Raw genomic sequence first — 13,174 nt, 5'->3', positions numbered from 1 at the left:
AGGAAACTTGGTGACCATATTTAATTTTTCTTTCCTTCTGTCTGAGGAGCAAGGCAGTCCTACTGCTGAATAGCTGTTAGTATCTGTTTTACAAGATTTACTCATTTTCAGGTACCTAACGTAGCTGCCAGCATGCATGCACAACAATACAATTTATATGGTAAATGGGACCAAATAATGGCTTCACTGACTGTTATGGCTGCACTGAAGGGAAATGTCACGGTAAATAGCTACCAAATTATGGATCATGCCCAAGTGTCACAACTGCACTAAAGACAAATAGCACTGGAGGCTATTGCCACTGTGACGCTTTTGAGTTATGAAGAAGGGGAGCAGCCTGATGGGAGGCTCTTTGTGTCCTCATTATAGCAAAGGGTTACTAGTTCAGGGTACCAGAGAAGCTGGTCCAGTGTGCCGCTCCATTATTAATCTGTCCCTTTCAGACCTCACAGCTATAGCGAAACGGAAGGAGACTTTGCCTACCTTTTCGATACACAAACAAAGGGGAGGGGACAGGTTTTATGAATGTAAGTGCAAGGGAATGACCGGTAGTGGCGAAACGTGTAATCAGATCATCTCATCAAAGAATATTATTCAATTTAACATAGCATCTGTCGGGTAGGCTTAGTTGCTTCCTATGCAGCTAGATGTGTGAAGTCCAAGCAATCGCGCATTTTCTTCTTCTGTCAAGACTTGAGTAGTAAGGACATCGCCAACTAAATTGCTTCTTCTAAACTGAAGTGCAGCCCGGTTTCTCTCATTTTAATGGGAGAGTAATAAAGATGAAAGACCAACATTTTAACTGGTGGATCCCTTAAGCTACAGAATAGAAATTGATTATGTTTTGAAGGTATATACCAAATTCAGCAATGTTAAAAAAAATGCAAACACCCAGGTTTAAAATAAAATATAATCTGAAAACCCTGCTCCGTCTTTCCCCACACTAAGAAACTACAGTGCATGCTGTTTTCATTTATTCTTAGAAAACAAGCATGAAAGATTCTGCCTGTTCAGATAATGCCAAAAATATGTTTAAACTTTTTTTTATTCTTCTGAAAAATGATTTGTAAATTGAGGGTCATAGTTCAGCATCAGTTGCATCTTCTGGGATTATCGTTCAAGACCAGCCTCTAATGGGAGGTGAAATGGTGCAGTGCTCTCACCACCTTTCTTCTGAACTGTATTACATATCACAAAAAGTACATCCATAATTCAGAGCAATTGTCAGTCTTTGTTTTAGAGACGGGGCCAGGGCTGAACGATCACGGTGGATGAATTATTTCTGGGTTCTTAGGGTGGCCTTCTCTGCACATCAGCCTTGAGGTCTCTGGCTGGGCAGATGGAGAGCCTTGACTCCAGTTAAGTATGCCAAGAAACAAGGGAGTCCCAACTCTTCCTTCCCATTCCATTGTGACTTCTAGAAAGCCAAATGCTCTTCCTTCCAATCTGTCTTGCACGCAAAAAATACCAACAATGTCATTTCAGGTCCCTTAGATGATGACTTCCGCTGTTGACTGACTTCAGCATTAAAAAAAAAAAAAAAAGATCAGGGAATAGTTTGCAAGAAATGACACAGAAGTTTTGCATGACATGTTCTATAAATTGTTATTATATGATTTCATCTGAATGGAGTTTCTCAGGAGTAGAATGGAGCATCTATAAATGGTCATTAGTATTACATTCAGTATTTATCTAATGACAGTGCAGTGACAAGTAGCTGCTTCTATTAAAATGAAAATCTTGCATTATGTGCTTAAGGAACATTCCAGCTAATGAGGATGTAATGTCCTCAGTACAACACAGACCTTCTTTTTGTGTGTTTGCCACGACAAGATGCTGGAAACTTGACAAATGATATCATTTAAGACATGCCTGCCGTAGGGACCTGCTTTTTGGCTTCCTGTTTCTGGCTCTTATTTGGGTAACGTTTATAATGGCCACCTGACTTGTAATGGGTAACGTTTTAACCCCTTCGTAGAGCTCCCAATTAGCGCGAATTGACTACCGTCAGGATTTCCTTTAAAATGGGGCAAGGAGTGCTCAGCACTGAAGATATTTTTCTTGATCACTTGACCACATGTACACATGGGATAAATACCATCTTTTAGATTTGTATAAAAACAGATGAGCAACGTGCAACTTTCAGAAAATATATGATGGGAAAAGACCAAGCACGATCAACTGTGGATAATAATTTCCTAGGGGTTACGATGCAAGTTTTATGAACGTAGCCCAGGTGCAAATGGCCTGATTTGATGAATTCATAATTACTGTTCTCTATACTTCCATTCTCTTGTTTTATTCAATATTGTTTGTTATTTATAATACTTCTCTAGAGACAAAATTTATGCAAACTTTATTAGTTAATTTTGGGGATTGTTGGCAGTTTTTTTTTAAGTTAGATTTTCTGTAACTAATTTTCTAGTTATGGCCCAGAATTATGATCATATTTCAGAAGTCAAAATGTAAAACTCTGGATTCTCAAGACCATTGGTATGGGCATTTTAACCTTGGAATTCCATTTTTTAGTAGACCTGTAGCATCATGTTAATTCAACTTATAAAAGGAAGAATGTTTGATATGAGAACCTTGTTGCTGTTACCATGAGCAAACTGTGGAACACAGGCAAAAAAAAAAAAAAGTGCTATTCAAAATAAATAATATTTTCCCAGTATGTATCAGTTCAAGTAATTATTGATAGTAGAGAGTTGATATTCCAAAAAAGTCAAATAAGGTGCCTATTTCAATTCTGTATGCTTTAGTCTTCTGTATAATTCTTTCTCCAGATATGAGTAGCTAATGAGATGTGAAAACGAGACTAAAAGTGGCCGGGTGTAAATACTGTCTCAGCATCTATTCATTTTTTCCTAATTTTAATTGAAATATAGTTGATTTACAGTGTTGTGTTAGTTTCAGGTGTACAGCAAAGTGATTGACTATATATATATGTATACATATGTATATGTATATATACACATTCTTTTTCAGATTCTTTTCCATTGTAGGTTATTACAAGATATTGAGTGTAGTTGCCTTTGCTATTTGGTAGGTCCTTGTCCGCAACTGGATGTTCCTAGAGATGATCACACTAAGTGAAGTAAGTCAGACAGAGAAAGACAAATATCATACGATATCACTTATATGTGGTACTAAAAAAATGATACAAAGGAACTTACTTACAAAACAGAAATTGACTCACAGATATAGAATAGAAACTTACGGTTACCAAAGGGGAAAGAGGGGGGGGATAACTTAGGAGCTCGGGATTAAAAATATACACACTACTATATATAAAACAGATAACCAGCATCCATTCTCGATAAGATGATCTTGCTCACCGTAGACCTGCCCTTCAGCGCTTGCTCAAAGCATCCCGGGAGACACCGATCCCGCTGGGAAGCGAGTCTTGCATCTCTCAAGAGGTAGGGTAAGTACTCCATGGAGTATAGTTTAGGGAAACCAATACATGCCTCATGTGCTGGGAAGCATGTGCCAAAAGTACAGAGTCCAGCGGCCCCCCAGAGCAGGAGTTTCCCTTGAAGGGCACTGACAGTGTCTTCATGCCAACATGAAATAATAATTAAAACACCCCCTGCTGACTGGTGGTAACGTCCAATGGATTTGCGCTTAGGCCTCAGGAAAATGGTCCATAAATTGTCAGCTACTGCCGTGCCTTGCCCTCTCCACGTAAAGAGCTGAACCGTATCTTAGAATGACCAGAGTGAGTGGTCTCTCTGGCCGGCGGGAGATGCAGAAGCATGTTTAGGGAAGAAAGGGCATCCAGCTTGGAAGTCTTTACCTTGCCCTGTGGGTGCCGGACCCCAGGGGAGGGGCGGGCGGCAGACACACACCTGGAGGGAGCCCGGGACGCGCTCTGCCTGGCACGGATGAGAAGACTCCATCGTCCTGTAAATGGTACAACTTGGGATGTAAGGGACCATGTGGTTCTACCCACTTTATAAATGGAGAAAGCGAGATCCAAGAAGATTAGGTGCCTTGTCCAAGGTCACAGAGAAGGAAGCCGGAGCACAGGCAGCTTCCTTCCCAGGGCACCAGGCCGTCTCTGGTTTTTTTGTAAGTTGCCGAGGTCCTTCCCTAGATGCCTGATTCAAAGTGTCACAGAATAACAACTGGGCTCCGTTCTAAATCTTTTGTTGGATGAGGTGATGGCCAAACCAAGAAGAATATCACGGTTCTGACCACCGAAGTGTGTTCCACTCAAGACACCCTTTAATCCAGCACAAGTTAGGCGTCCAGATCATTTGATTCTGTGTCATCTAAATATCACACAGCCTTCTGGGAAAACAAACAAACACTCAACGGAATTAAGGGCTGAATGCCCACAATTTACTTTTAATGCTACAGAGAAGGTCTCCTCTCCTATCAATGTATTCTTGTATGTCAAATCATGAAAATCAAATAGAGGAAAACTTTATCATCACGTGGTGAGTTTTTCTCCCCGGAGTATTTCACCTGCTCGTGTTATTGCCTATAGAACGTGGACAATGTTTGTAAGAGCAAAATATCTAGAAACTGAGTTGGCCGTTCCACCTGCAATGGAATTCTGAATCCGGCAGCTTCTGCGCTGTGGTGGCCGGACGCGCACACCGGCGGCGGGAAGCACTGTAGGGTGAGGGGGGTACGAGTGGGGAGAGACAGCGGTGGGTCCACGTCTCCTGTTCACACGGCGAGAATCTCATCCTCTGTACAACTGACGGATCATAATTAAGGCTCGGAAGCAAGCCCTTCAAAACCACACGACACTGAATATTCCTGTCTTTCTACATCATTTCTGTCTTCCTTGAACTCATGCATAACAAGCGTAAACTTTCAACTTTACATGAACAAATCCTTTCCCAACAGAAAGAGCTTCTTTTAACATTGAAAAACCCTTTGCAGGAACAGCAAGAATGTCAAAGGCAATCTCATTTCGTAGAAAACCTCATTTCTCACCAGGGGACTGGAAGCAATAGTGGTCCCTCTGTATGTTGTTGGAATTTACATTTGGAAATTGAATTGTCTCCTTGAGGGTTTTTATCAAAGTAACTTTTGGAGAATTACTTACATCCGGGTACATCGGGTACACGGAACAAGGTTGCGCTGATGGAGCCCTGGTGTCACCGCAGCTGTAAAACAGCTCATTCTCTCAGCAGTAAAAATGAAAGTGCTGTCATTATCGTTACTGAATAATATTTATAGTGTCAACTTTTGCATATACTTTCTGTAACCTCTTGGAACATGCTTACTAATTCGTTAGATTAGAGTACAATGTCACTATCTTCACCTCTTTCCTATCAAATTGATAAGGGCGAATGATGCCTTTATAAATGGAGAAAGCGAGATCCAAGAAGATTAGGTGCCTTGTCCAAGGCATTCCCATTTTACAGATGGGAAAATGCAGCACAGAAAAGTGACCTTCCTAGATCACTCAGTCACTGGCTGAACAGAGACCGGGGTCCAAGGCTGTCTTCCACTCGAGGGTGCTGTGTCCCCAGCTTTCTTGTACACACGCTCACCTGTTGCAATGCGTGTCCTGACTCAGCAGGTCTGGGCAGGGCCTGGGAGTCTGCATTTCCCAGGGTCTGCTGATGTCAGAGCCGCACAGTGAGCAGCAAGGTCCTGAGTCTCACTGCCTTTGAAGGGAGTCCCATCCTGCGAGATGCAGTTTTCTGAAGCATCTCCGAGCAACCCGGAGGTGACCTAGGTGCGAATTACAAATCAAGCGCTTGATGGAACATGAAAATGGTGCCTTTTATCCTTGCACTTTCAGCTCCCTTACGTTGACCGTCGGCTGTGGCGTCCACCACCCGTCTGCTACCAGAGCACTCTGGTGGCAAAAGGGTTTTCACCCAGTTCTAAGCGGGGCAGAAGGAGATGCAGAAAGGGGATAGGCGTGTCCTGGGGTCGCTCAGCAGAAGGTGACGGCAAACCCTCTACCTCTACATTCACTGCCTTTTTTTTTTCTTTTTTTTTTTGCGGTACGCGGGCCTCTCACCGTCGTGGCCTCTCCCGTTGCGGAGCACAGGCTCCGGACGCGCAGGCTCAGCGGCCACGGCTCACGGGCCCAGCCGCTCCGCGGCACGCGGGATCCCCCCGGACCGGGGCACGAACCCGCGTCCCCTGCGTCGGCAGGCGGACCCGCAACCACTGCGCCACCAGGGAAGCCCCATTCACTGCCTTTTAAATAAAGCCAGAGCCACTGTGGAGAACAGTACGGAGGGTCCTTAAAAAACTAAAACTAGAGCTACCATATGATCCAGCAATCCCACTCCAGGGCATATACCCAGAGAAAACCGTAATTCGAAGAGATACATGCACCCCAACGTTCATTGCAGCACTATTTACAATAGCCAGGACATGGAAGCAACCTAAATGTCCATCGATGGATGAATGGATAAAGAAGATGTGGTCCATATATACAATGGAATATTACTCAGCCATGAAAAAGAATGAAATAATGCCATTTGCAGCAACATGGACAGACCTAGAGATTGTCATACTGAGTGAAATAAGACAGAAAGTGAACGACAAATGTCATATGATATCACTTATATGTGGAATCTAAAAAAAAGGTGCAAACGAACTTATCTATAAAACAAAAATAGAGTTACAGAGGAAGAAAACAAACTTATGGTTACCAGGGGGTAAGGGGGGGGAGGGATAAACTGGAAGATTGGGATTGACATATACACACCACTATCTATAAAATAGATAACTAATAAGGACCTACTGTATAGCACAGGGAAGCCTACTCAGTACTCTATAATGGCCTATGTGGGAAAGGAATCTAAAAAAGAATGGATAAATGTATAACTGGTTCACTTTGCTGTACAGTGGAAACTGACACCACATTGTAAATCAACTATACTCCAGTAAAAATTTTTTAAAAAAGAAAAAGAAGTAAATGAAAATAAGTATAAAAAATACTCAGTATTTCCATTTCAATAAAGTTCTTTGTAAGTCTTGTTCATGGCAATAAAATTTAAAAAAATAAAGGTAGGTCCTAGGGGACCAGAACGCTCCCATCTTCCTCTGCTTCTCTAGTCACACTGTTTGTCACACCAGTGTCCCCTCCCCTGCCCAGGCATCACCAGTCACCAGTTGAACATCGGTCCTTTTACAGGGGAATGAAGTACAAACAGCAGCCGTCCTCGGACGGGTCTTTCCTCCATGGCATGTGGGTATCATCATCATAATATTTTACAATTATCCCGAGAGGGAGGGCACCTGATTTGCATCCACTTTTGGATCAGGTCTCTTGGAACAAGCAGCGTGGCACCCCGTGTCCTTTATTTAAAAATAGGTCCATAGAAATGACAGGAATTTAAGAGGCTGTGGCCTTCATCAGAGAAAAATTATCAGCCACGCAAGTGCTTCTTAATATACCACCCTAGCCATGCGAGTAAGAGCTCTCTGGCTGGGAAAGACCTAAGAAAGCGTCTTGGTGTCAAAAAGGAAGCAGTTGGGTTGCAGATACAATCGAAGTTAGGGGTTTACAAATGGCCCTGGACACGGGGGCAGGAAGGCAGCATTCCAGCGCCCCGGCCGCGCGTTTCTGTGCGGGGTAGGATGAGCCCCCCGGTGTCCCCAGCACCCGTCCCTCACCCTCCCTGGCTTCTGGCCGCAGTTATGGCCGCACACGTGGCTAGCGGCCACCCCACAGGAGGGGCCTCGCAGCCGAGAGAGGATGGCCTTTCTCCAAGCAGGGCCAGCAAGATAATAATGGACCTGCACCCGCAGAGTGGGTGCAACTCGGGGGAGCCAGGCTGGAGCCAGGGCAGGGGGCCTGGAAATGAGGCTGTGATGACCTCAGAGGGTTCCCGGAGGGGCCAGAGGGCAGGATCCGGCGGGGCTCTCGGGGGGGGCCGGGCTGGGCAAGGAGTGCTACCCCCTCTTCTGCAGGTCAACATTTCAGCGTCTCTGTGGACCCCCAAATGCGAATCTGAGAAATCCTGGGCACTCCGGGCTTCCAGGTGAGACCTTTTCCTTCATGGGCGAGCTTTAAAAAATGTTACTATCGGTTAATAAAGGGATTGGCGGTGAGAGCAGAGGCAGCCTGGCCACCTGTCTGCCTTACGTGAGCTTGTTTATTTTCACCAAGTTCCGGTTCTGTCCAGGTGAAGAGAGTTACTCTCACCTCTGGGCTCCAGTAGCACTTTGCTCACCCCTCATTTCTAGCACTTTCCATGGCACCCTGGTCTACTATCTACTTATACGTCTGTCTCCCTGGAGACCGAAATCCCTGAAGGTAAGCCTGCCTCCCGGTCAGCCCCGGGCTGGCGCATGGTCACGGGTGCACCTCCGAGACACAGGGGGTTCGGTTCCAGACAGTCAGGGAGGTCCTAAAATGAGCTGAGCCTGCTCCCCACACCATGATGTCAGAGCAGTCGGTTACAGCCCTTATGGCTTTGAGACTTGAGATTAGAAAGATGAGAAGAAATCCCAGGAAGTGAGTAGCAAAGTCTTGAAATGCATTACCTCTATGACCCTTCTCGCCCAAAGTAGATGAAGCCTGGCCTAGGACAGGTCCACAGTGGATTACTTTTAAAATATTTATATATTCATATTAAACATATAAAGTGGTTCATATTTATTTTATGTATTACATTAAAAATCAGGAGTGCAAGTGTGAGAAAATCCAAGTCAAACTGCCTTGAACAATTAGGGGGCTCATGTAACGGGAAAGTTCAGAGGTAGGGCAACCTTCAGGCACAGTTTGATCAGGGATCCAGCTCTATTTCTCAGGGATTCCGTTCTCAGGCTGCTTCACCACACGGCTGCTTGCACAGGCTCTGCTTCCACTGCATCCACACTCCACCCACCACCTTCCACAAAGGCCTCCACTTCCCTCAGATTGAGCCAAGTGAATCTGTGTGTGTCAGGAAGAGTGGATTTCCCTCCGGGGAGTGGGCCATCCCACCCAAAACACAAGAAACGCATGGTACAGGATGGATGCTGGGAAGCCCATGGAATCAGAGTTCCAGACAGCAACAGGCAGAGGCCCCTTGGGGGGCGAGAGATGAACCTGAGAGATCCCCGGAGCCCGGGATGGAGCACTTCCCTGGGTCTCCAGCACCCAACAAAAGTTGGATAACTCACCATGGGGACGATCTGGGAACTGGGTCTCTTTGTCCCTTTGATGCCCTGGTTACTGCAATCCTGCCCGAGTGGTGTCTCCAAGAGACCTCTGGCCGGAGAGATCACAAGATTCATGACTAAGGGGCAAGGCCAGGAGGCCCGGCACCTCCAAGGGGCGGAGGGTCCAAGGAAGCCCTCCACCCTCCACAACTCAGCACCTTGGAATGAAGGGTTCACCTCCTTGCGGCCCCAGGCCCCGAACCCCTTAGGTCGGCGAGGACAGCTGGTCCTTTCCCAGACACGTCACCGCGTCCACCCCTCTTCTCCTACCTTGTTCCTGGTGCACAAGGAGCTGGCTGAGGGTCGGCACAGCCCTATGGATCTCCCTGCACAGAGGCGTCCACGGCAAAGCAAGCTCCCCGAGAGCCGGCAGTCAGTGCTGGTTTGCGGCCTTTCAGTTTGCGGGACAGAGCGGTCCTCGAGTTGAGGGGTGGCTCTGGTGACACAGGCCCTGTTCCACTTGCAGAGGCCTAAGCCCCGAGCTAGGCTGGACCCCTGCACAGAGGGTCCATCAGCAGAGGGCGGGAAAGGGCCCAGCGCTGACGTTTTAGAGGGTGTGGGATGGAGGGTGAGGACCCCCTGACGAGGGCAGAGAGTGGCCCGCTGCTGGGCAAGACCTCCTCAAAGTGAAGCTCAAACCCCCAGTCTTCTCCAAGAAGCACCAGCAGCTTAGAGCAGATGTGGTCTTGCAACCACGGGCAAGCGGGCTCTCTCTCAAGCTCCTGGCTGGGGGTGAGCAGACGGGAGGGGCAGCCCCCGGGCCCTGCACCACATTCACCTCATCCAGAGCACTCTGGCACGTGTCACTGCTGGGGCGCCCTCCACCCCAGTGGGGCGTGAGGGGTGTCATCACGCAGCCCCTGGTCCCCATCCTGCTGCCTCAGCCTCGCCCCGACAACCTGTCCGCACCGCCATCTGCGCGATTTGTCATGACTCTCGAGGCTTGGGCGGCCCGCTCCACGGGCATCCCTAGGTGTTCGGGTAACGCTGGACCAGAGGGTGCCGGGTACCAAAACCTGCTCCTTCACACGAGGACTCTGCAGGGCGTGGGGGAGTCTATGGACCCAGGTGCTCGCTAGCCGGCAGCCCGTGGAAGAGGCGACGTGAGCAGCGGGGGGCCCCGATCCCTGGCGGCTGACAGCCGCTCCCCGCGCGGGCAGCCGAGCGGGGCCGGGGTCCCTATCACGTGGCTGTGCCAGGCCTGTGTGGGCACGTTGTCATTCTAACCTGTGTAAGTCAGCAGGCTTAATTGCTGCGGTCCCTTCAAGATGACGCTCCACCAGCGATCTCATTATCACGCGCACACGTTTATTTCTCGTTTCCAGGGCTCTTCACGCAGCCCCGGATGCAGTGAAGGGGGACAGGATGTGGCGTTAACCCACAGTATCGTCTGTCCGCCGCCTCAGCCCCATCCCCTCTGGAGCAACCGGAGGCCAGGAGAGCACAGCATGCGAACGGGGGCGGCTGGGGAAGGGCAGAGGCCTGGCTGGGCCCCGAAGCCCCCCGCCTGGGGTCCCACTCTGCGCTGGGCCTGAGCGGGACAGGGAACCCTGCCCGGGGACCATGCGGTAAGGCGCTCCAGAGGACACCCACCTGTAGGACAGGGGCCCCAGCAGCCAGCACAGGCGTGCACGTCTCTACTGTAAGGTGCTGCCTGCGGTGGGAGCGCTAAGAACCACCCACACGTGGTCCTGCCCGCAGGAACCGTACATCGGGAAAGGGCACACGTGCACCATGAGCCAGGTGACCTGGGAAGGGAGGTGTGGCCTTTAACAAGCACCTACTGTGCTCCAGGCTTTGTGCTGAGCGCTTGACACATTTACTTTACTTAATCCCCGGAAGAGGGTGTTCTAGAACAAAACTGAACAACGGAAATGAAATGAGAACTGCAGATTCAAGCCACATGTGTAACACAAAACCTCCTATAGTAGCCACAGGAAAAACGATGAAATCAATTTTCCTAATGTATTTCATTAAGCCCAATATATCCAAAATATTATCATTTTAACTTGTAATCAATACAAAAAAATTTTTAAGATATTTCATTCTTTTTTTTTTTTAACATGGTTTGAACAAGCCAGATTTCAAGTGTTCACTCACTGAGAGGCTCATGCCTGTTGAATTGGACAGTGGGGGGTTCTGGGCTGGGAGCTCAGGGGGGTTCTGGGCTGGGAGCCTAACGGGGGGTCTGCTCAAGTACCATTTTTAAACTCAATATTATCTAACACATCTCACTCATGTTGGGCCAGATACTGATGTAACTGCTTATATAATAACCTCTTTCATTCACATAACCACCTCGTGAGGTAGGATCTACTGTTATCATCACTCCCACTTTACAGACAGGGAAACTGAGGCCACAGGTCTAGTGAATAAAACCACTGGGTAAGGACCAAGGCAGCCTGGATCCACGATCTACAGCTTAACCAGCAGGTCCTGGACCTTTCAGGACCCTACACAAACCAGGTGTTCAATAAGTATTTGAAGGATAGAGACTAAGGGAGATCTTTACTCTCCATTACTGATAGAATTGAGGCCCAGAGAAGTTAAGTGAATTCCATAACGTCACACAGCTAGAAAAATATCTGAGTCGTTAAACTGGGTGTGTCTGACTTGGAACGTTGGGGAAGTGGATTGTTTCTGGCCAGTTTTATGGAGTGGTGGGCGTTTGAGCTGAAACCGGTGCACATCGAGATGGGGAAGGAATTTCTAACCAGGAAAACAGGATGGAAGAAGAAGATAGATCCATTCCAGTAGGTGCAGGGGGACACACAGGTAGTGGGAGATGACCCAGAGGGCCTTGAAGGGACAGGATTCCCGGCAATCAGAGGGAGAAAGTGACCACCCCCTTCCCTCAGGGAAGCTCCACACCCATGGCCCAACATGGGGCTGCCTCGGCCAGACCCCAGAGGGAAATGATGCCGGGGGTCCTCTTTCTACAGGATTTCCCATCCTGGGCTCACCCCTCCCGGTGTTCATTCCAGGCTCCTCCTCCAGGAAACCAGCCCGCAGGAGAGATCCCACGTAAAGCACTGATTGCACAGGGAGGTCACCAACTAGAAGCCCCATCACCCTCTAGGGAACAGAAGGCTCTGGCCGGGCACCAGCAGCAAGTGTGGAAGGCGAGTCAGGGGGTTCTCGTCGTGTCCCAAAGCTGCTGCCCCTAAGCTTCCCGGCTCCTGGTATGGTCTGGGAGGAGCCATGGTGACCTCGCCTGAATCTCTGTGGCTCATCTGGCGGGTGGCAACACCCCTGGTGGAGCCTTGCCTGTGGCCCCCGGATGTGGGAGCAGCTCGGCCCCAGCAGGGAGAAGGCCGGGTGGGGACAGCTTCCCTCTTCCACTTGTCTCTCTTTCCTTCTTTCCTGCTTTCTCTTCCCCTCCCTCCCCTCTTTGCCTGCTTTAGAAAAAAGGACTGAAAGCATGAAAAGCTCATTCCCTACTCATCCCCGTGCAGTTCAGCTATTGGGTGTTAATATCTATCAAAATGTTTCCCGAACCTAGGATTCAGAACTTAATTTTATTATTCTTACATGAAAGAGAAACTGTAGGTACATTTTCTGTTTATTGAAAAAAAAATCATGTGTCAAACGGCACTCTTTGGTTGCACAGCTCTCCTGGTATATTATTTATTGCGAAGGAAAATGATCATGCTGATAAGAAAGTAGTGTCACTTAAAAATTAGGTGGTTCCCAATCAACTCATGACAGTAATTGCTGCAATGTCCTCTTTGATTTAGATATAGTAATATCAATGTAATTGCCACTGGGAAAAAAATTATAATGGCTGTTAATAATAACTAACACATAAATGGCAACGAACGGGAACATGTATTTTATATCGGATTCAGCCCTAGAGCAGCAATAAGAAACCCAGTGGTTTCAGCAGTCTGGCACCGGCCCCTCAAGGAACCAAGCCCCTGAGCTCTCCCATGTAAACCAGGGGGTGGATGATTATGGGGAGTACAGGGGCATCCTCAGCCTCCCCCAGGCTCCCTAGTAGGGGGGTCCTCCAGGCCTCCCTAGGCAGAGATAGAGC

General features: G+C 48.0%; 1 protein-coding gene across 1 annotated transcript in view; it reads right to left on the bottom strand.

Moving 5' to 3' along the window:
• Positions 1-1,059: 1,059 nt before the first annotated feature.
• Positions 1,060-13,174, bottom strand: part of ZNF407 (zinc finger protein 407) — a 537,200-nt gene continuing 525,085 nt past the window's right edge. The window contains exon 11 of the mRNA XM_055080461.1: positions 1,060-1,518. Within this exon, the coding sequence (XP_054936436.1) occupies positions 1,477-1,518 (42 nt within the window). The 3' untranslated portion in view covers positions 1,060-1,476. The remainder of the gene's footprint in view (positions 1,519-13,174) is intronic.

The sequence above is a fragment of the Physeter macrocephalus genome, chromosome 19 (assembly GCF_002837175.3).
Source record: "Physeter macrocephalus isolate SW-GA chromosome 19, ASM283717v5, whole genome shotgun sequence".
Taxonomy (NCBI): Eukaryota; Metazoa; Chordata; class Mammalia; order Artiodactyla; family Physeteridae; genus Physeter; species Physeter macrocephalus.
Note: the sequence above shows the minus strand (reverse complement) of the source record. Positions and strands in the feature narration are given on the sequence as shown.